The 22,099-nt window shown below is 25.6% G+C and overlaps 2 protein-coding genes across 2 annotated transcripts; one reads left to right on the forward strand and one right to left on the reverse strand.

Moving 5' to 3' along the window:
- The first annotated feature begins 6,825 nt into the window (after nucleotides 1-6,825).
- On the forward strand, nucleotides 6,826-7,455 carry LOC108331290 (uncharacterized). Its single transcript, XM_017565942.2, has one exon. The coding sequence runs from the start codon at nucleotides 6,970-6,972 to the stop codon at nucleotides 7,171-7,173; it is 204 nt and encodes a 67-aa protein (XP_017421431.1). The 5' UTR covers nucleotides 6,826-6,969; the 3' UTR covers nucleotides 7,174-7,455.
- Nucleotides 7,456-18,849: 11,394 nt separating this feature from the next.
- LOC108330595 (60S ribosomal protein L7-4) lies at nucleotides 18,850-21,502 on the reverse strand. The gene is made up of 7 exons (XM_017565086.2): nucleotides 21,358-21,502; nucleotides 21,023-21,203; nucleotides 20,834-20,931; nucleotides 20,669-20,726; nucleotides 19,512-19,591; nucleotides 19,327-19,429; nucleotides 18,850-19,234 (listed from the first exon to the last, which is right to left on the reverse strand). The coding sequence occupies exons 2-7, from the start codon at nucleotides 21,200-21,202 to the stop codon at nucleotides 19,019-19,021; spliced, it is 735 nt and encodes a 244-aa protein (XP_017420575.2). The 5' UTR covers nucleotide 21,203; nucleotides 21,358-21,502; the 3' UTR covers nucleotides 18,850-19,018.
- Nucleotides 21,503-22,099: the final 597 nt, after the last annotated feature.

Genomic DNA, 22,099 nt, shown 5'->3' on the forward strand with positions numbered 1-22,099 from the left:
AATCTCATTCTAAAAAACTCATTTTGAAATACATTTCATGTTTTAAAGAAAACTTGTACTAAAAAGTTTTTGAAAAAACTTGTTTCATAACATGTTTCAAAAGTCTTATTTTGGAAAGTTTATTCTCAAATATGTTTCATCTGTTTTAAAATGTTTATTCTATTAATTTTGTTTCAAAAATATTATTCCAAATTCCACAGTGGAGGAAATCATGTCCTGGAAATTTCGTGAGTCTTATTTCAAAAGATTTTCAAAATGGGTAATTTGAAAATCAGTTTTACAAAGTGGTCATTTTAAAATTTACGGAGTGCAGATACGGAGGTGCAAAAGGAAACACTTGTTTCAAACAAAAGATGTAAAATTGTTATATTATTAAGTGCTACATTAATTAGATATAATTAGATATAAGATCAATTTATAGTATATAAGTAAATGTAAATTTTATCTTACAAGCTCGTATTGTGAAGTTGAGTTAGACTTAAAATTCATTTCTTAACCATGATCAAATAATTTAATTATGTTGATGTCTCACCTTGTTTTTTTATTGTTGACATACGGTCACTCAGATATTCAAATATTATCTTATACATTTATGTTATTTTGTTATTGATAGTTTTTGCTACCAAGTTATTTATCATTAAATAAAATGGGTTCAAAGTATGGGAGATAATCTTTCAAAACTTGGAAATCAAAGTATATATATATATATATAAAAGAAAGCTGAGTAAATATAAAAAAATTCATAAATATAATATTTTGAGGTTTTTGATTTGAAGTCGTTTCAATTTTTCTATGGAAGTTTGACTCGTGTATTATTACTATTGTTAATTTTTATATTTTTTTTGAAAGACTTGTTTTTTTAATCAGAACCTAATACTTATTTTATTATTGATTCAAACTAATTTATTATAATTTTCGTATTGAAAATCTTATTAAGACGTGAACGGTGATACAAGTAAAAATATAGTTCAAAAAAAATATATCAACATAAAAATAAGTCACATTTTAAATAAAATACTATTTAATAAAAATTAAAAAATTAAATAATATATAATTAAGAAGATTTATAAACTGGGTTATTTTAAGATTTTAAATTAAAAGTAAAATAATTTCTTATGTCACTTAGACACAATTGTATTTTTCATTACCACACTTAGAATTAAAATGTTATATAACTCCTTGCATGTTCAAATATGAATATTTAATTTATGAAAACAATGTTATAAGTTGAGATAATGGACAATGAAATAGTGATAATATATCTTTCAGTCACTTAATTAGGGAGAAAATATTAAGCAACATATATTATAAAGATCATATTGTTAACTCACATAAAAACAAAGATAACAAATGGTCACATGTTCAACATTTGATTTAATAGACTTTAAAGCTATACCATTACATTTTAAAGTCATGGGACAAAAATAGACTAACAACTAAATAAGTTAATTTTGGTCTAACATTGACTTACTACTTTCACATGTAGTTTGCTAATAGCAAATAGATATCAAAATTCTTTTAGTGTGACATAAGTTGTTTAATTCATCACAATATTAGTAATTAAATCAAATATATAACTAAATATAAAAGTAAATTACCTTAGTTGATCTGAAAATATATTGCTAATATCATAATATTACTAATATTTTTTTCTGCACCAAGTTTAGATTGTGTTTGATGACATGATGATTTATTCAATAGTGATTGGAAGATTGGTTAGGAAAAAAAATATTAATATTTGTTGAAGAGGATTTTCAAACTCAAAATATCAAAGTATGGTAGAAATTATGAATTAGATGTATATTAACTGAAAAGGCAAGCAAAAGAATATACAGCCATCAAAGTCATATTGAAAATGTAATTGAAATAGTAAAATAGTGATATGTTATAAAAATTTAATATGATGTGATATGGTTGAGTTTTTAGTCAAAAATATATTTGAATTAAACATAAAAAATTATATTTATGATTCCCGAATGGCTTTTACTCTTAATTTTATACATGTATAAATGTCAATGTTTCAATTATGATATTCCTATGGTAATTGTGGTTTCGATCTCAAAAAATATTATTAAAATCGATTTAAAACTTACAATAGTTATGGTTATTTTCCATAAACTCTTTATATTTTCCTCCAAATATCCTGCATTTCGACTATTTAAGTTATGAAGTTGTTTTAATGACTAAAATTATTCAATATATATATATATATATATATATATATATATATATATATATATATATATATTTAAATTGTATAATCTAAAATTTCACATCAAAATATATTGTTATTTTTACATATTTTTCATTATTTGACCAGAAAAAGTTGTCTGTTGTGATGTGTATTTTAAAACTATAATTAAAACTATTATATTTAAAAAAATAAGATAATATCTAAAATGAATGTTCTCTTATATTTTAAACTCAATAGTGATACTTAATTATGAAATTCAATTCATATTTTCTACACTTATTATTTTAAGTTTGTAAAATTACGGCATGAGAACAATAAAGGGAGACACACAATTGTAAAATTATAAAAAGATATAATCTATTTTAAATTGGTCAATATTTACATTTTAAAATTATTAATAAGTAAGTATTATACCATGAAAATTATAAACTTTATTTGAAAGATAAGATTTTTTATTATTTAGCCTTAGCTTGTTACAATGTATAAAATGACTCTGTCGGCAATCACTATATAACCAAATACGACTTTTTTTTTTCTAAAAAATGTTAGTGTTAGTGGTTAATGTATCTAGACATAAAATTTATCTCATGATTTCTTAATGTATCTGCACTTGAAGTTGTTTAAGGAAATCAATGATGATGGATTTGCTCTCTTGAAACTTCATTTTATGATTACACGTAGGATTATTAAAGTTATTAATATGTTAAACAATCTACTAATGAAGTGTATGTTTTAATTTGATGTTTATAATTTCAACGCGTTGGAAATTTGTGTGAAGTAAAATATAATATATTTAACATAAAAAATGCAGATGAAATGTTTTTAATATTATATTTAATAATCACACTTCGTTTAAAAGATAAAATTAAACATATTTTAAAAATAAAATTATGACAAAATTACAGTTTTTAAAACAAATCATACATTAAATATATTAAATATATGATAATTAATCTTAGCAATATTATTTGATAAACTTAAAATTAGAAAAAAAAATAAGTATTTAAACTGAGTTAAAAAAATAATATAAAAAAAAGTTGTCGGGCATTGGTTTGATATGAAAGCAGCAAGTTGAAATTTAAACGCGCGGAGAGTGTTTTGAATTCGCCTTTGTGCCATACTAACATGACTAAAGGAAAGAACGAAGCAACTAGTTATGTCCAGTTTCACTTATAGATTAGAAAAACGTGATAAACATGATGCATTTACACATGCATAGATTTGGGATATTTCTAGGTATGTATCCTAATACTTTATGTCATTGCATTGACACACTTCATTGTATTTAAAAGTAGTTAAGATGTCATAATGATTAAAAATTAAATAAATTTATAATATATAAATGTTGTAAACTTTATTTTATGAATTAATTTTTAAGATTAAATTAGACTTATTTTAGATGTTATAATTATTTTATTTTTTCTTAATACTGTTTGATCGAGCTATTTAATAATATTTGTATCTTGGTATTTAGAATTTTGAATAAAAAGTAGTATTATAATTTCTTGACTTATAATTTTTTTCATCTTGGATTTTTTATTACATTGAAAGCCAATAAAAAAAAGGCTCTGTCTTTATTAGATAATAGTGACATGAGAGTAAAATAAAAATAAGAGATAAAGAAGGTGACGAAAGGTGAATGAATAATTGAACAGTGAAAAGATAATGTGAAAGAGATCAAAAGTCACACATACGACAGTAACCACGCCGCATACGACAGTAACCACGCGGATCACACTGTATCATAGAAGTCTCCAATTGGTATTTTTCTTACCTTTTTTTCCTCATTATTTTGATAAATTTGTATTATTTTTTATAATAAAAATACATATTGTTTTTCTATAAAATTATAATTATTTACTCTTCTATTATCACACTAATTTTTCTCTCTGTTTTAATCACATTTATTTAGAAATATTCTTTCTCTCTTGCCTTTGTAATTCCTACTATTTGTTTGCCTAGCTGGAACCATCTTCATTGCTGGTCTCACCCGACAAAACAATACAGCACAATTTTTTTTTCTTTGAAAATAGTCAATTTTGGTTTTCTGAAAGTGTAAAGCATGTTGAAACCAATCCCTGTTGTTTTAATGATAAGTGGTTTTTTAATAATAATAGTTTCAATATTTTCATGGTTTTAACTTTTACTTATTCTTAAAGGAATATTTCTGAAGTGATATATATATTGAACTTTAAGTAAATTATTAGCTATACATATTGAAAACACATTTTATCATATTTTTTTTAACTTCGTATCAAATGAAAAAAATTACATTTTAGGTAATAAACAAATATTTTACGATAAATGTTTCTCATAGCAAGTAATAATAAATATAAAATGCTAAAAAAATTAAAGAAAAAAATGAATCTTAACTAAGAAAGAAGGAATAGAAAATCCATAAAATACATTACAAGATAAGTTATTATAATGATAACTTTGATGATGGGAGCACGTTTTTTTTTCATAAATGGTGTTTTACAAATATTTTTACTTTATAAAATGTCTATATTAATGTCTTATTTATAAAACAGGTTGAGATGGACATTTCCAATATTGCATCCGCAAAAAGTAATAATAGTTTTTTAAAATAAAATTACAAAAAAATATAAAATAAAATGTAATTAATTTTTATTTTTAATTTTACACCTATTTCATAACATTTTATGATTTAAAATTTCACAATTCAAATCAATTATTAAAAACATCACACACCACGTTTACACAAGGCTCATTAGTTCTCATCCTCATTATCTATTTTCAAAATTTGCATAATAACCTTTTTTTTCCTTTCAAATTTTACTCAAAATCATAACAAATTCACTAAATTACATCAAAATACCCAACTTTCCACATTTCTTGTCTCGTTACTCAAACCACTCATACCCACCTCAGAACCCTCCTTACAACACAAAACTATTCAAATTTAATTTTAGCAACAAAATATTCAACAGTTTTATAACTTTTGCAATTCACTCAAATAAAAAAAAAATCAAGAATTTTTTTTAAATAATTATCTCCCCTTAAAGACTTTACCAAAGTTATCTTTGAACACCACTAACACCACACTACTTTTAACCTATACACACACAAAATCTCTAATGATGATGAGTTTACAATTCCATGACCACCATGGAAAATGGTGCATTTAGAAAAAAAAAAAGCATATACCCGAAAAGTTTGCATGCATTAAAGAGTAGAATGATTCTTAGAAAAAGGACATATTACACTGACATAAATTGACAAAAATAAATTGTAAAACTTGTCACAACGATTACTTCAATATTTGAAAAGAATAAAGAGTGTTATATTCCATAATAAGCATAGAAGAAGAAAAGGGAATTCTTAATGAACAATTTGGTTACGAGGGTTTTGTCTCCTCATGTTCTGTATTTGTGAAGAGAATATTCTGATAGTTTTTAACTTAAATAATAAAATAAGAATAGAATATCATTTTTTTTAGATTTACACATATGTGGGTTCTCACATATACTAATAAAATCATGATATAATTAAAGTACGTTAGATTATAAAAAATAGTTAATATTATTTAATCAAGAGCTTTCATAAATTATGGATTTGGAAGCATCTTACTGGCAAAATTAAAAGTTAGTCATATATTTACATTTTAAAACACCATCGAATCTAATATGAGATCGATATGAATATTGTCAAATCGTATTAATTTTCAACAAGTTTAGGACTTGTATGAATTTATAAGAAAGTCATTCATAATATAAAAAATACATTTTGTTTTGAACAAGGCAATGTCATCATTCTTATTCATAAGTATATTGATACAGTGTTTCTTTTTATTAGCAATAATAATAATAAAAGAAAAGAACGAGGTATTAAAGATGTTTGTAAAATGTTAGTACGTAGCATATATAAATATCTAGGCTTTGGAACTTAGCTTTCCTTTGCGAAAAATTAATCTTACAACAATAAAATTATTCCCGCATAATGAATACTATATCGTGATGCAATTTATGATTTTTCAAACTTTGAACATTATAAATTGTTATCTAAATACAAAGATAATATCGTAAAGTTCATCGGATGTTTGTTACAGTAGATCTCCCACTTACAAAAATTACTTTCTACCACTTCCAACTATAGTTTTTAGAAAATTGTTTCGTACATTATATTATATAACTTCTTTTAGTTCAGTACAACTTCTTTTAGTTCAGTACAACTTCTTTTAGATCACACCCAAATTGTTATCTTCAAGATATCTTTCTTATAAGAATATTGATAATCTTATTATTTAAGAAATTAATACGGAATTGCAATAGACATTTTTCTATTTTCTAACATAAAATTAGAATTATACATGTTCTTAATTTAGCCATACCTTGACTTAATATTATATTAATTTTTTTAAAATAAAAAAAAATTATTTCTAATTAATAAGTGATATAAACATATTTATGCAAATAACGTATCAAAACAAAGAATTTAATGAATAAAGGAAACAGTATCTCAGTAAAGAAACATGAAAATGTGATGCAAAAGAGGAAATGAAGAAGAGAAGGAAGTAAAAGTAGGAAAATAAAAATGAAATTTTGTAGCAGTGGGGGAATATTCTTTGTAGCCAACAACCAGGAGGATGTATAAATATGCGAAGATAGACCTGTTATTGACCCCAATGTTTCTTCCTTTCACAATCTAAACTTGTTCAAGCTTCATCTTCTCAACCTACCCTTCAAAAAAGTTCTGCGACAGAGACAAAGGGAGAGAGAAAGAGAAAGGTCGGATCGAAACCTCGCAGGAGAAGAATGTGGCACATGTTCGTGTTGGACGAGGAACAGAAGGAACTGGGTCGGCGACAGGCCCCAGGATCATGCCCTTATTGTGATGGCAAGGTTGAAGCCATGGATGTCGAGATCCAGTGGAAATTTTGCTTCTTGCCCATGTGCTTCAAGATCAAGAGGAAGTTCTTCTGCACTTCATGTGCCAGACGTTTAGAATTGTTCTTTTAAACCACTTGTGATTACTATTACTATTATTATAATTATCATCATCATTTTATATATATAACCCTCTAGCTAGATTTTGGCCATGGAGAGAAAAACATACACTCTCTCTCTTTCTTCATCACCTTTTTTATATCACAAGCTTCTGTTTTCCCTTGTTAAATTCTGAGATTTTGACCAAAGGTTTTCATGTAAATGGATTGATTTATGTTTAATTGTGTACCCTTTTCTCCTTCTTCTTGTAAACTGATCTCGATCCTGTTGAGCAATTCATTTTCTGTTTTCTTCCATGCTTTCCCATCACTTTGAAGATGGAAGTTTTTTCTCAGTTTATATTGATCTTGTTGAAACAGTGATTTCTGGTAACTGAATAATTGTTCGATGGGTAGTTTTCTTTTGGGAGGAGACACTGATTAAAATTTGTTAATATCTTGATGAGTTTAGTTTGAAGCAGAAAACATCCATGTTCGGCTATAAATTGAAACACACTTTTTTGTTTTCTCAGCTTGAGGATTTGATTTGATGGCTCAACAGCTATTGCTCCCAATTAAACTTTTATTTATTTTAATTGCCGTTGCTAATTTTAATATAATAAAATAAAATAAAATAAAATAACGTTTTAAAAGTAGACTAAAACCGTAAAATGATATTGAATCATGATTGAATATTTTTAGCAGTCATTTCCATTGGTCCATCATGTCTGCTGCTTCTCATCTGAGAGAGCATCTTCTGTCATGGATGAGACGCGATTGACGCCAATTCATTAGGGTTATTACAATAATTAACAACGGCAGAAAAACGTAAATAAAGTTCTTAATTTAGCTATAATATAATATAATTTAGACTGATTATGAAATCTTATGTTTCTAATGACGAATATTTCCTTTTTTATTTGAGTGAATCATATACCTACGCAGTGTAGGATTATTATTAATGATAAAATGAAATTTCAAAATACTTATTCAAACGTACACTCAAGTGTAAATTCTAATTAAACAGAAAGAAGTCTACACTGATTAATATAAATGCATTCCACGTATTCATAAGAAAAATTATGTTGAATCATGTAATTGTATTTTATCTTTTACGGAAATCTTAAATTGACTTTTTTAATGTGTTTTAATTTAGTTTTTTATTTTAAAAAGTTTAATGGCATCAAGTTATTTTCGTTAATATTATATTAAGAATGATAAAGAAGTGACATTTATAGTTTTTGTTAATTTTTTAAAAAATGAAAATTTATTACATGACGTTACCATATTTAATATTAATTATGTGATGTGATAATACCGATGGTACGAATTACTGTGACATTATTTTAGTTTTAACCTGATTTTTTACTTTTATTTTGTTTAAATTTAATTTTAATTTCTTTTAAAATTAAATAATTTTGTTCATTTTCAAATTAAAATTAAATTAAATTTGTATATAAATAATTTATAAATACTTTTACTAAAATTTATATATTTATTAAATATTTTTAACAAAACTAAATTTATTTTATATTTATATTTTACATTAAAATTTTTTTAAATTTGTTTTTAAATTCTAAATTTATTTGTTTAAAATTATTTTAAAATTTTACATTTAAATTTATAAAATTATTACTTTTAAACTAAACATTTTTATATAAATTATTAAAATTTACACATTTCTTAGGTATACAATTATTTAAAAGAATTGAAATATTTGATAAATTTACTTTATTTTATGAAATACAATTGATAAACAAGTTTTAGTTAAAATTAATTTTGAATTTTTTTCTATTAACATTACTTTTCATTAACAATTTTAAATCAATTTTAAATGAAATTTAATTTAAATTTAAATTTAAATAAATTTAGTATCATTAAAAATATTTAATAAAAATATCAATTTTAATAAAAAAACTTATATAATATTTATATGAAAAATAAATTTGATTCAATTTAAAAAAAAATGAAATTGTTTAAGTTTATAAAAATTAGAATTAGAGTGAGTCAAGATAAATATAGCGTTTCACTTTTACATAGCATGATCTCAGTTTGACCCCGTTATATTTTTATTTTAAAAAATAATTTTAAAAATTAAAAAAAAAACGTGAACTATAACAATAATAACTTTATTGCATGAAAATTTTCTAAATAAAAATCAAATTAAAACGAATAAAAAAAAATCAATTCAAAATTTTTTGTAAACAATAAGAACCAATAACATAATTAACCAAACATGTATTTTCATCACAATTTTGTCTTACATTTATATTGGGATTGTTTTGATTAATCGAAACTCTAAAAGGTTTTGGGTTAGTGAGATTATTGATATTAAATTATATATTATCTTATTTGCGGAGCATATAAAGTTTCATATTTTATCTTTTGTGGATAATCTTTTATTTATGTATGGCTAACGTCCACTTCATTGTATTTTTAATTCACGATAAGAGAAATGTCACCCAATAAATTTATATGACTATAGAAATGTTGGAACTAAAAAACATATTTTTGACTTGTTCAGTTTATTTTTAATTTGTTGGAATAATTTGTATTATTTTGAATGAAAATGTGTTGAATAAAAAGGGACCTTCATCTTTACTTACATCAATAGTGGTGACAACAAGAATTCTTTAATCAATATAGATAATTACAAAAGACTTTTAAAAAGCATGATAATATAGTTATCCAACATGTTTTCAATTAAAATAATAATAATACTTATAATTTTAGATTAATTATAATATTATTTTATATTAACTATAAAATCTCATATTTTTTAACATGTGGAGACAAGTAAAAAAACATGAGATAATACAAGAGTCACGTCATCCAACTGAAAACGAATTTGAAATGTATGGACTCAATTAAAAAAATATTTTTTTAGTGTTTATTAGGCAAATTTTTTTTATAAAAAGTCGGTTAAAAATATTTAGATTTATGAAGAACATAAAACTTAATTAAGGCTAAACCTTGATAGGAATACAAAATTATGCTCTTAAAAGTATTGTCAAATAAATACTATTTGGCAAGGTTGAATGTTTATTCTTTAAAGTTTCGATTTATTTTATTTTATTTTAAATTTTAAATTTCATTTATTATTGTATTTATTATTGTGTTTTTTGTTTATTTATTTAAAATAAACTAAATGATAATGATTTTAATATTGTAAAAGTTTGATTTTTTTTCGAATGCACTATCATTAAATAGTAACCAATTTAGAGATAATTAGTAATTATATTAACAACTAAAAATTATTAATATTTAAATTAGTCTTTATTATAAATAAATAAAAATATATATATTTTTTTGTGAATTAGAGTATAAATTGATCTCTAACATTATTTACCAACTATAAAGAAATCAGTATCCAAATTAGTTTATAATTTAAAATTAAAGACTAATTTCAATAAGTAATAATAATAATAACTAAAACTATGATATATAATATTATACATCAATTTAGATTTAATTTACAAATCAATATTTTTTTATTAACTATAAAAAATATTTTATATATCAATAATATTTAATTTATAAAATGATATCTAAGTTAATAAAAATAGTGACTAATTGTTTTTTTATCTAAAATTATTTTTTAATATTTTGTTGTGGTGATACTATTTATAGGTTTTATTTTATTTTAAACTGTAATATAAAATATTAATAAATTAAATAACTCCCCAGGTTTAAATTATTTATTTAAATTTTGAAATAATTTATGTTTATATAGAAATAAAAGTTATGCATAGATTATTTAAATTTAAATATGGGTGATAAATAAGTGGAAGGTGTAAATGGCAAGGGCTGATTATTCTATGTTCAACATTTTATTTGCAATGTCAAATAGCAAGAATATGCTTATGTTATTCCATGCGTGTGCTTGTTGTTATAAGGTCAACAAGAAGACCAAAGAAAGTGACATTCAAGAAGACACAAATAACCAAATTTGCCTTTTATTTCTTATCTGTAATAGTAATTTGGGGACCCTTTGGAAGCTGAAGTAGCAGATTTCTTAGTTTCTTCTGTCACAATTTTCATTCATCCATTCAACCATTCAACATGCACGTGTGCCAACTTTATAATTTTTTTAATTATTTATTTTATTGATAAAAGTTTCAATCAAATCTTTTAATTTTAAAAATAAAATTCTTTAAAAATATAACAAAGTTCCTCCATTTTAAAAATGCAATAATATAACCCTTTTCTATGTGGAGATTAATTGATGGACTAAATTTTATAATTTCTCTATTGATTTTTTAAAATCTAAAACTTTATCAAACTTCATTATAGTCTATATATGATTAATTTTTACTAAGTCACTTTTGGTTCTAATTAATTCATCCTGCTTCAACAATAACATCCACAAATAATTTTTGCCACGTGTTTCTTCAAGCTCCACCAAAAACACAGTTATTATAGGTATGAGTATGGTTCATTGACTAACCATACGTTTTTAAGATAGATTTGTACAACATAATAAATTCAATACAACATGCTTTTTAAAGAAAGAGCACATAAAATTCAAACTGTAGTCTTCTGTAATAAAATGGTTGCACATTTGTATACTTTACAACTTTACTTCGTTTTCATGAGCATTAATTATCTCTTCATGGGTCCAAGAGAGTCTGCTAAGAGTATTTACTTAAATAAGGGTTTTCAAAAAAGTGGAACCAAGCAATAGATAATTTAACTAAATTAAAAATATAAAAAACTAAGTTATTTTTCAAAAACTAATCTGAATTACTTTAGTTTAATTAGTAAAAACTAAACCATTAACAGAGTAATTTGATGCACTCCTTTAAACTAAACCATTAAGGCAGGCATATATGGCGACTTAAATCCTAAAGCCCTTCATGTCCACTGCAAATTTTTGGTTGTGTTTTACTCACACTCTTGTTTCTAACATTATTCTTGTAAGTATTTCATGTTTATTGAAGTTGTCTTAATAAAAGATAGTTCCATCTTATTTTCGCTTGCATGATATGAGACTTCGCTTTCGTCACATACACTTATCTTGTCCATTTTTCTCTTTCTATTAATAAATTTATCATGCCTAGCATAATTTTATTTCCAAAACAAAACATTAGGATGCACCGACTCACATAGTTCGATACATAAAAAGAGTTTCTGGAGATAAGGGCATTATGGTCTTTCGTAAAATATATAGGACACACTCATATGATTAGTGAAATTATAACTTTGTTAATTAAAGATAAGAGTAGATTATAATATATAAGTGAACTGCAAAGCTCACCTTATATAAACCGAACCGATTTTGTGGATTGAGTTAATTTATTTATTAAGTCAATTTATGTTTTCACTAAAAAAACTCAAATTCTAAACTGTAAAATTACAAGAATAGAAAACAATTAATTTACATGTATTCGTTAATAAAAATACTAGATTTTTAATTATCATAAATATAAGCTTTACTCATTATAATATTGAATTGGGATTATTTATTATGTTGGTTTAAATCTACTAAAAAATATAATATAAATTGAAAATGACAAAACATATTAAAAAATTAGATAATTGTGAGGTGTTTTAAATAATATTTTCACTTTTTGGTTTTTGTTTTTTTAAATTGCATAGTGTGTAATAAAAGCGACTATATTATTATCGTCGGACAGCTTCTTCCCGTGCAGGTGTTATCTGACTATGGATTCGATTCATCCTTGCAAACTGTGACAACAATAAACTTTCAAAACTAAACTCATGTTATATATAGGGAAAAGGTAAAACCCTAAAAAATTGATTTCAATATTTACCTACTATTAATCATAATTTATTAAAAATTATTCAATGCTAACCCTGCTCCCTTAACAACATAAAAAATTAACTTGGTAATTACACATTTTTTTTTGGTTATGAATATTAATTGAATTCAGTAGTTTAATAATATCATCAATTTTATTATTTAAGTATTAAACTTAAACCAAATAATCAATAATCGATCAAAAACATTTAGTAATAACTAATTTAGCTAGTGAAAGTTTAAAACTATTTACTATTTTGAATTACCTTAAGATTTTATTGAATTGAGAAGGTCTAAACTTTTTTGAATACTCGATAATATTAATTGAACAAGAAATCATGCTTAAGAAAGTACAGAAACTCAAAATATATAGAGTTAACAAAACGTTTAACAACTAAAAACCCTAATACATGGATCATTCTGTGGAAGAATCGATGTCACGAACGCAACGGGAGAAAACCAACAAATCATGTGGTGTTTGAGCTCTTTGTTTGTCGCCACCATCTGATATTATTGACTCACCAATCATCCTTTTGCTCACTGTTTGACCCTTTGATCCGTTTTCTTCCTTGTTACTATTCTTTAATCCTGTTTTCATCTCTTCTTCCTTCTCCATCTCCTCTCTCTTCTCCTTATGTGCCTCCATAACCTTACTATGTCTGTGTATGTTGGGTTGGGAAAAGACAATCTGTGACTACGCATGTCAAATCTTTGAACTTCACCACCACAATTTATGGGCACGACTTCACAACGTGACAAACAACGTAATTATCTTTTAGGTTGTTAAAGGATCATTTGTGGTTACACTTGTCGTGTCTTTGAGCAGGAACTACTACGTGTCCTTCTATGGTAGCATCTCACACGGAAACTAACATGACAGGACCTCAATCATACGAATCGGAAATTATCAGAATCAGGAATTCATGCTGACGCATGTGACAACCAAACCATAATGTTAATCTTCTTAATGTTGCTGCATCCCTGCAAAACCTCCGTTATACGTTAACTTGCAGAACAAATTCATATCCAATCTCCATCTGTTTGCTCTTCTTAGAAGGGTGTGGATTTTAAACAGTATAGTTGGAATTCATATATATATATATATATATATATATATATATATATATATATATATAAGTTAAAATTAAAGGATATAAGTGAGTATAAATAGTATGAATCATTTTGTAAAATTGAATTACATTTAAATCATATATTATAATCATAAAAAATTTAATATAACAGGATTTATATTGGTTGTTGAGATCACATGGTGCATTATTATTAAATCGTTATCAATCTATTTAATATTGTTTATTTATTAATATCTAATCTTCTTCTCAATATATATATATTGAAGATAGATAAAATGATATTATAATAATATACTAGAATATGTAAAATATACATATCAGTTTCTAATTAGTTTTAAAATATGCTTTTTAAGCTAAATAAAAGAGTGGAGATATTTTCTGATATCCGTTGTATTTTGTACCCTATAAATCAAATGTCCTATTATTGCACCTCTAAAGGAGAATCATATATGCTTTTGTACAAAAACCAACAAAACTGTCATATAAACAATGATGTTAGCTTTTAAAATGGCCTTCAATCAAACGCAGAAGAAGAACAATTAACTATGATGCTTTGCCCATACATGATGACTATGGCGACTAATATATAGGTGACATAATAAGCATAGAAAAAGAAAAGAAGCAGAATTTTGCCTAACACAGATTTAAAGAAAAAAGAAGTCGCAAGCAATTGACCTGCTGGTGAAAAGATAGGAACAACCGACACAGGTTAGACCATCCATATCTTTGTCATGTGATCTGCCTCTTAAGAAGTGTGAAAAAAAATACAGATAGAACGTATGAAAGGAAGAAAAAAAGTAGAAAAACTAATTATAAAATAATACCAATGAGTTGTCATAATAAGTATAGTGTAGGGCAGTCATTTGGGTTGTATGTAATGACACACACAAAAATACATATATAATTAAATTAAAAATATCCAAATGTGGTGCAAACTTAAAAGGTAGGATTTTTTTTTCTAAGAAAAGAAAGTGGAATATCAAGTAAATATATTATATATTATCTTATTGAGAAAGGGTTTTGTATGATTGAGGAAAGCAACACGGCTAAGATATATTTATTCTCCATGAATTGTGAATCTTCAGAAAATATTTCATCCAAAAATTAGAGTGTATCTTATTCTTAAATAACTTAAATATTGCAAATACTTCAATTTTTATAAATATTTCCAACAATTACCTGTTTCAAGTAAGTGAGAATATGAACAAGAAAAGAATATCTTGCATGCCCTCTTTTCAATTTCATTTATATATTTACTACAAATTCGTTTTAATGGGAAGATTTTAGAAATTGAAATTTAGTAAGCAACGTTTAAGTCTACATCTGATATTGGTGTCTCAAAATTCACACCTACCAATGAATGTTGGGTGGTAAGAATGAATGGAAAATATAAAATGTTGTTGGAGATGTTGTTCAGGCCAATTGATAATGTGGGCAAGAGAAGCATCCTCTAGTCAAACTCATAATTAAAAGGAGATTAATCAGGTGAGATAATGACTTGAACTAGTTAAGAGGAGATTCATCCCATTCTACACATTTCTTCATGTTATTCTCTATCTCTACCATCATCAACAGTTGTACAAACTATTTTTCAACAACAAAATAATCACCAATAGCAGCAAGATAATCAATGACAAGGCAATGAGCAACATAGTTTTCTTGAATATTTTGATTATTAATATTTTTTTTAAGGGTATTGGTTTTAGACTATTTATGATTTCATATTCTAATGTAAATTGTTAAAACTAAATTATAACACTTGATCAGCTTTTACCACTTTATTTCATCATTTTATGAAGTACTTTTAAAAAGTGTTTGTTGTATTTATGTTTTAATTTAGTAACTATTTTTTAAAAAAGAGAAAATGTATGATGATGGTTCTTATTGAAAAAGAGTCTTCAAGGAAGTCAAACTCCAATTGTGAAAGTTGATTGTTGAGTTGGAACTGAAGATTAAGAATAAATCCATCTTTAGAAACTTATTTGATTTTTAAGTCAATAAGAACATAAACTTATCAGTCTAAGTCTGAATGTGAGAGTTGAGTGAATAGTTCATGTGGGATTAACATATATATATACATATATATATATATATATATATATATATATATATATATATATATATATATATATATATATACATATATATATATATATATATATATATATATATATATATTTATAAACTTTTGAAACCATAAAGGTTGAAAAAATAATTAAAATAAATATATTTAGTTCTTATATTAATACTAAATATTAGTGTAGTATTTATTATTATCATGGTTAAATATTAATACTAACAATTTTTTCTACTCAATTTGTTGTCAAAATTGGAGATAAACCAAGTTTGAAGATCTTAAATATATGAAAAGATGTTTAAGATCTTTCATAAATAATTTACTTTTGACATTGTTGAGAAGTGCTAGAGTAAAAAGTGGTAGTAGCAAGCTTTTAATAACAATGACGAAAAAATGATTAAAATTAAAACAAACAAGTTATTCGAAAACTTGTTACATTAATTTTAGAATTCAGTTCCACGTTTCATTTGAAGACTTAATTGAGATAAACAATTCGTAGACAAAAAGTAATATTGAATAATAATGTTTGAGTTTTTTTTATAAGTTTGATAATTAGAGCAACAAAATAAATCGTGGAAAAAAAGAATTAATTTGAAGATAGGTGGTTGATGTGAGAAAGGTGATTTGAAAAATAATATTTCTACTATTATACATCAACAAAGAGAGTACAAAATAGTCACCTCATGTTTTATCAAACTTTTATATGAACTTAAGTTACTAAATGACAAACATTAAAGATATATTTGTTTTTTGTATTTCTCTTCTTTTTATTCGACTTTGGCTTTTCCTTCTATCCACACAAATTCTAAGAAAATAATTGAAGTTTGGGTGGTTGGAGACATAGCGTTAGTCATGTCCAACCATAGGGTTCTATCAACCATAAATCGATCAAATAAGTGAAAAGAATTTAAGCCATGCAAACATTAACTTCATAGGATGCTACATATCATGTCAGTCTTTTCTTTCAAGCTGCAGACCTTAGTGAAATCATAAATTCTAAAAATTACAATTTTTTTTATAATAACTATATAATTCATAAATTCTGAAAATATAATATTGGCTAAATTATCGTTTGGTTAGAAAAAAAAGTGTTACTTTAGCTAAATTTTAAGTCCTTACAAAAACCAAGTATGTTATTTTAATGCATACCAATATTACCAAATTTCAAAATTTTTCAGGTTCAATCACAATTAAATACAATCGAAAAACATTTTTTAAAATACAAATAAAAAAAGGAATTGAAATGTCTAGATTATAATATAAAAACTAAGATAAAAAATTTGTAGCAAATTGACCACAATACCCATGTTTAAATTGCTGATATATGTCCCAAAATGTGATTTTATGGTCATTTCTGTTTTGATTGTTAGTATCTGCAATATCTTAGGTTTTTTTCTTTTGTATTCATTTGGAATAGATTTTTTCATCCTTCATAGTTTATTATTTCTAAATCTTTCTCCTTCGTAGTTTTGAATATGATTTCCAGGGCTTTCGATGGTGAAACAAAGAAAATTAGCATAGAAATAGCATTTTGAGAATTTCTCTTTTACTCAAAGTGTTTCTCTTTCTTTCTATTTATCTTATTCATCCATCAGAAACTATTGGGGAATTAATAGCCATGGCTGTGCCTTCGTTCAATTACTATGTTTCATAATTTTTTAAAATATCTGTATATGAATCTTACACATTATATCTTATGCATTTTTAGAATAATTGTATCTGATACATATCTCACTAGAAAGAAATAAGCTCTACCAAACATTCTATTAGTCTTATGCAATCATTGAAATTCATAGTAAAAAGTATGGAAGTTATACTTCTACACAAAGATTCAGAAATGAAAAACTCAAAAATTTAACAGCTTATTATTTTATTAAGTCTTAAACTAATTCATATAGTACAGAAAAGCCAAAGTACATACTTATAAGCTATTTATGACAACACAAAATCTTACATGTCCTTAGAATTTAACTGTGAAATATTGCATCTCTGAAATTAAGAGAATTAGTTATTGCAAAACTGATAAGATTCAATGTTATTTTGAAAATTATGGAAAAATTCTTACTGAATTTATTTAAGTTATACTTCATTTTTCTTTAATTTCATATGATAATACTTTTTCAATATTTTTTTTATCTTTCTTAAGTTTGCCTATATATATGTGTGTTTCTGTGTAAAAATATTATTATCAACATACATTTTATTCTAACACTCTAACAACAACACTTGCATAAACATTTCATTTAATATAATATATAACTCAAGTTCATAAATTTAACATATAATAAAATTGTTTTAGTACTCATCACTAAACAATTGTTACATAAATTTTATGATTTAAAAGAAAAAAATTCATATTCAAATATTATTATTATTACTATTTATTATTATTTGTGTCATTATTGTTATTATCACTAATATTGGTATTTTTTTATTATTAATAGTATTATTATTAGTATAGTCCATTACTTCTATTAGTATTGACATTATTAATTATACTTTCTATAATCTACTACATTAACTTAGAAAAATCAATATTTAAATAATACTATTTATTTTCAATATAATATAGAAATATTAAATACCTGTAATTAATTATTTGATTTTTTATGTTATCAAACTCTATTTAAATATTATATTTATAACTACATCTAATTATAAAACATAAATAAATTATTTTTAAAATATAATATTAATTACTTAATTTTCTTAACATAAATTAAAAAGTAAAATATATATAAATTTAGGGTAATCTTCAGAAGAAGAATAAATAGCCTCTAATAATTCGAATCTGCTCCCGAAGTGCCTAATACCGAATTGAACAAGAATCAAAATTCAAATCTAATAACTAAGCAATAACGAATCAATCAGCTCACACATTCAAAATAATAAATGCACAAACAAAAAATGTCTTAGCCTCAAAATTTTTAGTAACGACCATAGGAGAAAACTAATTCATCCTTCTAATGAGCTCATTTATATAATTTTCCCTGTTGCCAGCGTCACCTCCTTCAACATAATGATTTCTTTTCTTCTTCAAACCACCCAGGGGAGCTTTCAGCTTGAAAGGCCATAGAAAATTGTTTGCCTCCTTGAAGTGAGGTCCAACAGTCATGATCTCGTGGATCAGATCTTCTATGCAAATTATCCCATGCTTCCCCAAAGTCTGGTATTTAATATTAGGTCAGTGAAAAAACTAAGTGATACAACAAGCAAGTAATGAAAGTATTTAAGGAGATGACTGTACTCCAGACAGACCTGTTCTATAATAGAATTGTCAGTCAGAGGAATTCTCTGCTTGTTCACTTTTCCAAAGCCCCTCTTGTAGATCAATTCTTTTACACTCTTCAAATTAGGGTACCTGATGTGGATTTGCAAATATTAAGAACCCATGGTGCAGTTAATTAAACTTGATAATCAAAGGTGGTTGAAATTTTACATACCCGTAGGTAACATACGGCTCTACCCTATGCAACATATTCAAGGTTGCTTTGTTCACTTTAAGAAAGACGCCATTAAAAATCTGCAGACAAAATGAACACATCAATAAAGACATAGTCCAACTTTACTTGGAAATTCGGCAAACAGAGAATCCGGTCAGCATCAACATCAACATCAAAATTAAGGGAATAAGACAGAGCAAGAAAACCAGTAAAAGAGACTATATAAATGTCCAATTGGAGAAATAAACATAAAAATTAATAGAGATAAGAAAAAAAGAATTCTAAGATGACATGATTTTTAAATAAACATTTACAACATAATTCAAAATGTTCAATGGACGCTATAAACCTTCAAAATAAACAAGTTAAATCTTATATCTTAAAATTAAGCACATAAAGGCCAAGCAGAAATAATTAGCGTGCATGATAAGTGAACAACAACTACGCACACAACAAAAGCACCCACACAATCACAATGGTGCAGCAGTGCACTACAACTGCAGATAGAGAAGTAATATGTAGCACCAACCCACTCACACCAGCACACTTTAAAAAAATTGCACATACTTCACAACTCCGTTAACACCATTGGAGCTATGTGTTTCACAATGAAAGTGGCTCAGTACGATTATCAAAGAGGGTTTTACAAAACAGTGTTTGGTGGATGAAGTGGACCTTAAATAGGGTGTTTTGCAAGAAGCTTGGTGAAGAAAACAATAAGAACTTCAAAAGAATTCTGGCAAAGCATAATTAACTTGATCCTACCAAGATACACTTAAGATGAATTAACTTCTAATGGATTATTAGTTCAGTATATGGCAAACTACACAATACCTATGTTTTTTTAGAACAGAAGCAAACTGCATTTCCTTAGATAGGTGACAAAAGAAACTCATTTAGCAACATCATTATTGGCTCTTCTAGAGCTGCTTTGTCTACGTTCATGGAGCAGCATTAAAGGATTCCTCTAATATATATAACATACTTGCCTCTCAAACACAAACATCGAAAAGCTCAAATAACAAAAGCAATCGCTATAGCATTTACACCCGTACTTCCTCCAACCAAAATGGTGTTACTTTTCGGTTATCGATTATGACTAAGCGACCTCTAAGGAAACTAATAAATAAAAACATCCAGTTGTAATGGAAAGCTACCTGTCTCAAACGCAGAAGCTGCAGAATCTTCCTTGTTTTGGGATCCATGGCATTGATACTGGCATTTGAGAAATCTCACTTATCAATAATAATAACAAAAAATGGGAAAAGAAAAAAGAAAAATAGTGTTATGATATTGAAATATAATAATTATTTGATAATTACCCACGAATCCTGATGATGAACAAAAGCTTAGTTTCAGGGTCAACATAAAACCCTCCCTTAAGCTTGGCTTCACGCTTCAACCTAATTAGTTCCTTTTGCTGAAAAAACACATACACACAGACACAAATTAAAAATATATATATTAAAATGCAATTTATTAATACAATGATTTCAATTTCGTTTAAACACCTGCTCCTCGTATTCCTTTGCATACTGTTTGGCTCTGCTAAAAATCAATTTCCGAGTTTCGGATCTCTTTTTCTTCGTTGCTTCCACTTGCTGTTTTTTAGCCAAAGCCCACTCCTCGTTCCTTTTCTCCTTCTTCACCACCGATTCTGGGACCATCGATTTTGCTTCCCCTTCGCCCATCCTACATACAACAAGGTTTCAATTAATCATATGCGTTCAAGTAACAGCAAGTCAATGCAAATGCAAACAAATTCGAGAGCTTTTGATCATTAATTCAGAATTCATCAATCGTCACTCATCACAACACCAACAAAGGAAAGCACGGAGTGACTCACTCGATGCTACGCTGCTTGCACGGCGGCAGGGTCACAGAACAGAAATATCTTCGAGTTTTATATATAACATAGGGTTTTCCCTCTTAGGTGCTGCGTTTAGCTTAGTTGGCTTTTTCTTCTGTGCTGAACTATTGGGCTACTGTCCTTCTCGATTAACAATTACTTCTTCTACCCCATCAATTTTATCTTGCACCTAATCAATTTTCAAAATTAACTATTTTATTCTCGTAAAAGTGATTTTCGGACTATTAATTCTGCATTTGAATTTCCAATTCCTTTTTAAATAGAATTTTATAAACAAAATTTTTTGAATAAAAACTTTTTAAAACACATGAAATACATTCTGAAACACTTTTTTGGATCAGATTTTCAGACTGAGTGTTTTCCATGTAATGTGGGGTGCAAGAAATAATTTTATAGGTGCAGAAAACAAAGTTTCTTTTGCGCCTATTAAGTAGTGAGCTTATTCCTTTTGTCATTCATTGGACTTATTCCCTTTATCCATAACTGGGCCTACTGCTTCGTCAAACTCATTTCTCAATCTCTTATTCTAAAGTAAGAGATAATAAAGTGAAAATGCTGAGACAAAAGATTAGAGATATACTAAATTAAATATATATATATATATATATATATATATATATATATATATATATATGGTTGCAGTAATTGTTTCATGTATTGAAATGTTTAGACTTTAAATGTGATATCATGAATTCTTTAAAAATGACTAATAGTTTGT

This window comes from Vigna angularis, chromosome 4 (genome assembly GCF_016808095.1).
Source record: "Vigna angularis cultivar LongXiaoDou No.4 chromosome 4, ASM1680809v1, whole genome shotgun sequence".
In the NCBI taxonomy this organism is placed as follows: domain Eukaryota; kingdom Viridiplantae; phylum Streptophyta; class Magnoliopsida; order Fabales; family Fabaceae; genus Vigna; species Vigna angularis.

Bases quoted from the DNA above. Each gene is read 5' to 3' on its own strand.
- LOC108331290 (XM_017565942.2), top strand. From the start codon at position 6,970: ATGTGGCACATGTTCGTGTTGGACGAGGAACAGAAGGAACTGGGTCGG.
- LOC108330595 (XM_017565086.2), bottom strand. From the start codon at position 21,202: ATGGGCGAAGGGGAAGCAAAATCGATGGTCCCAGAATCGGTGGTGAAG. The intron at 20,727-20,833 runs GTAATTATCAAA...CTCAAATGCCAG, and splicing joins TTCATCATCAGGATTCGTGG to TATCAATGCCATGGATCCCA. The intron at 19,430-19,511 runs GTATGTAAAATT...AATCCACATCAG, and splicing joins GAGCCGTATGTTACCTACGG to GTACCCTAATTTGAAGAGTG.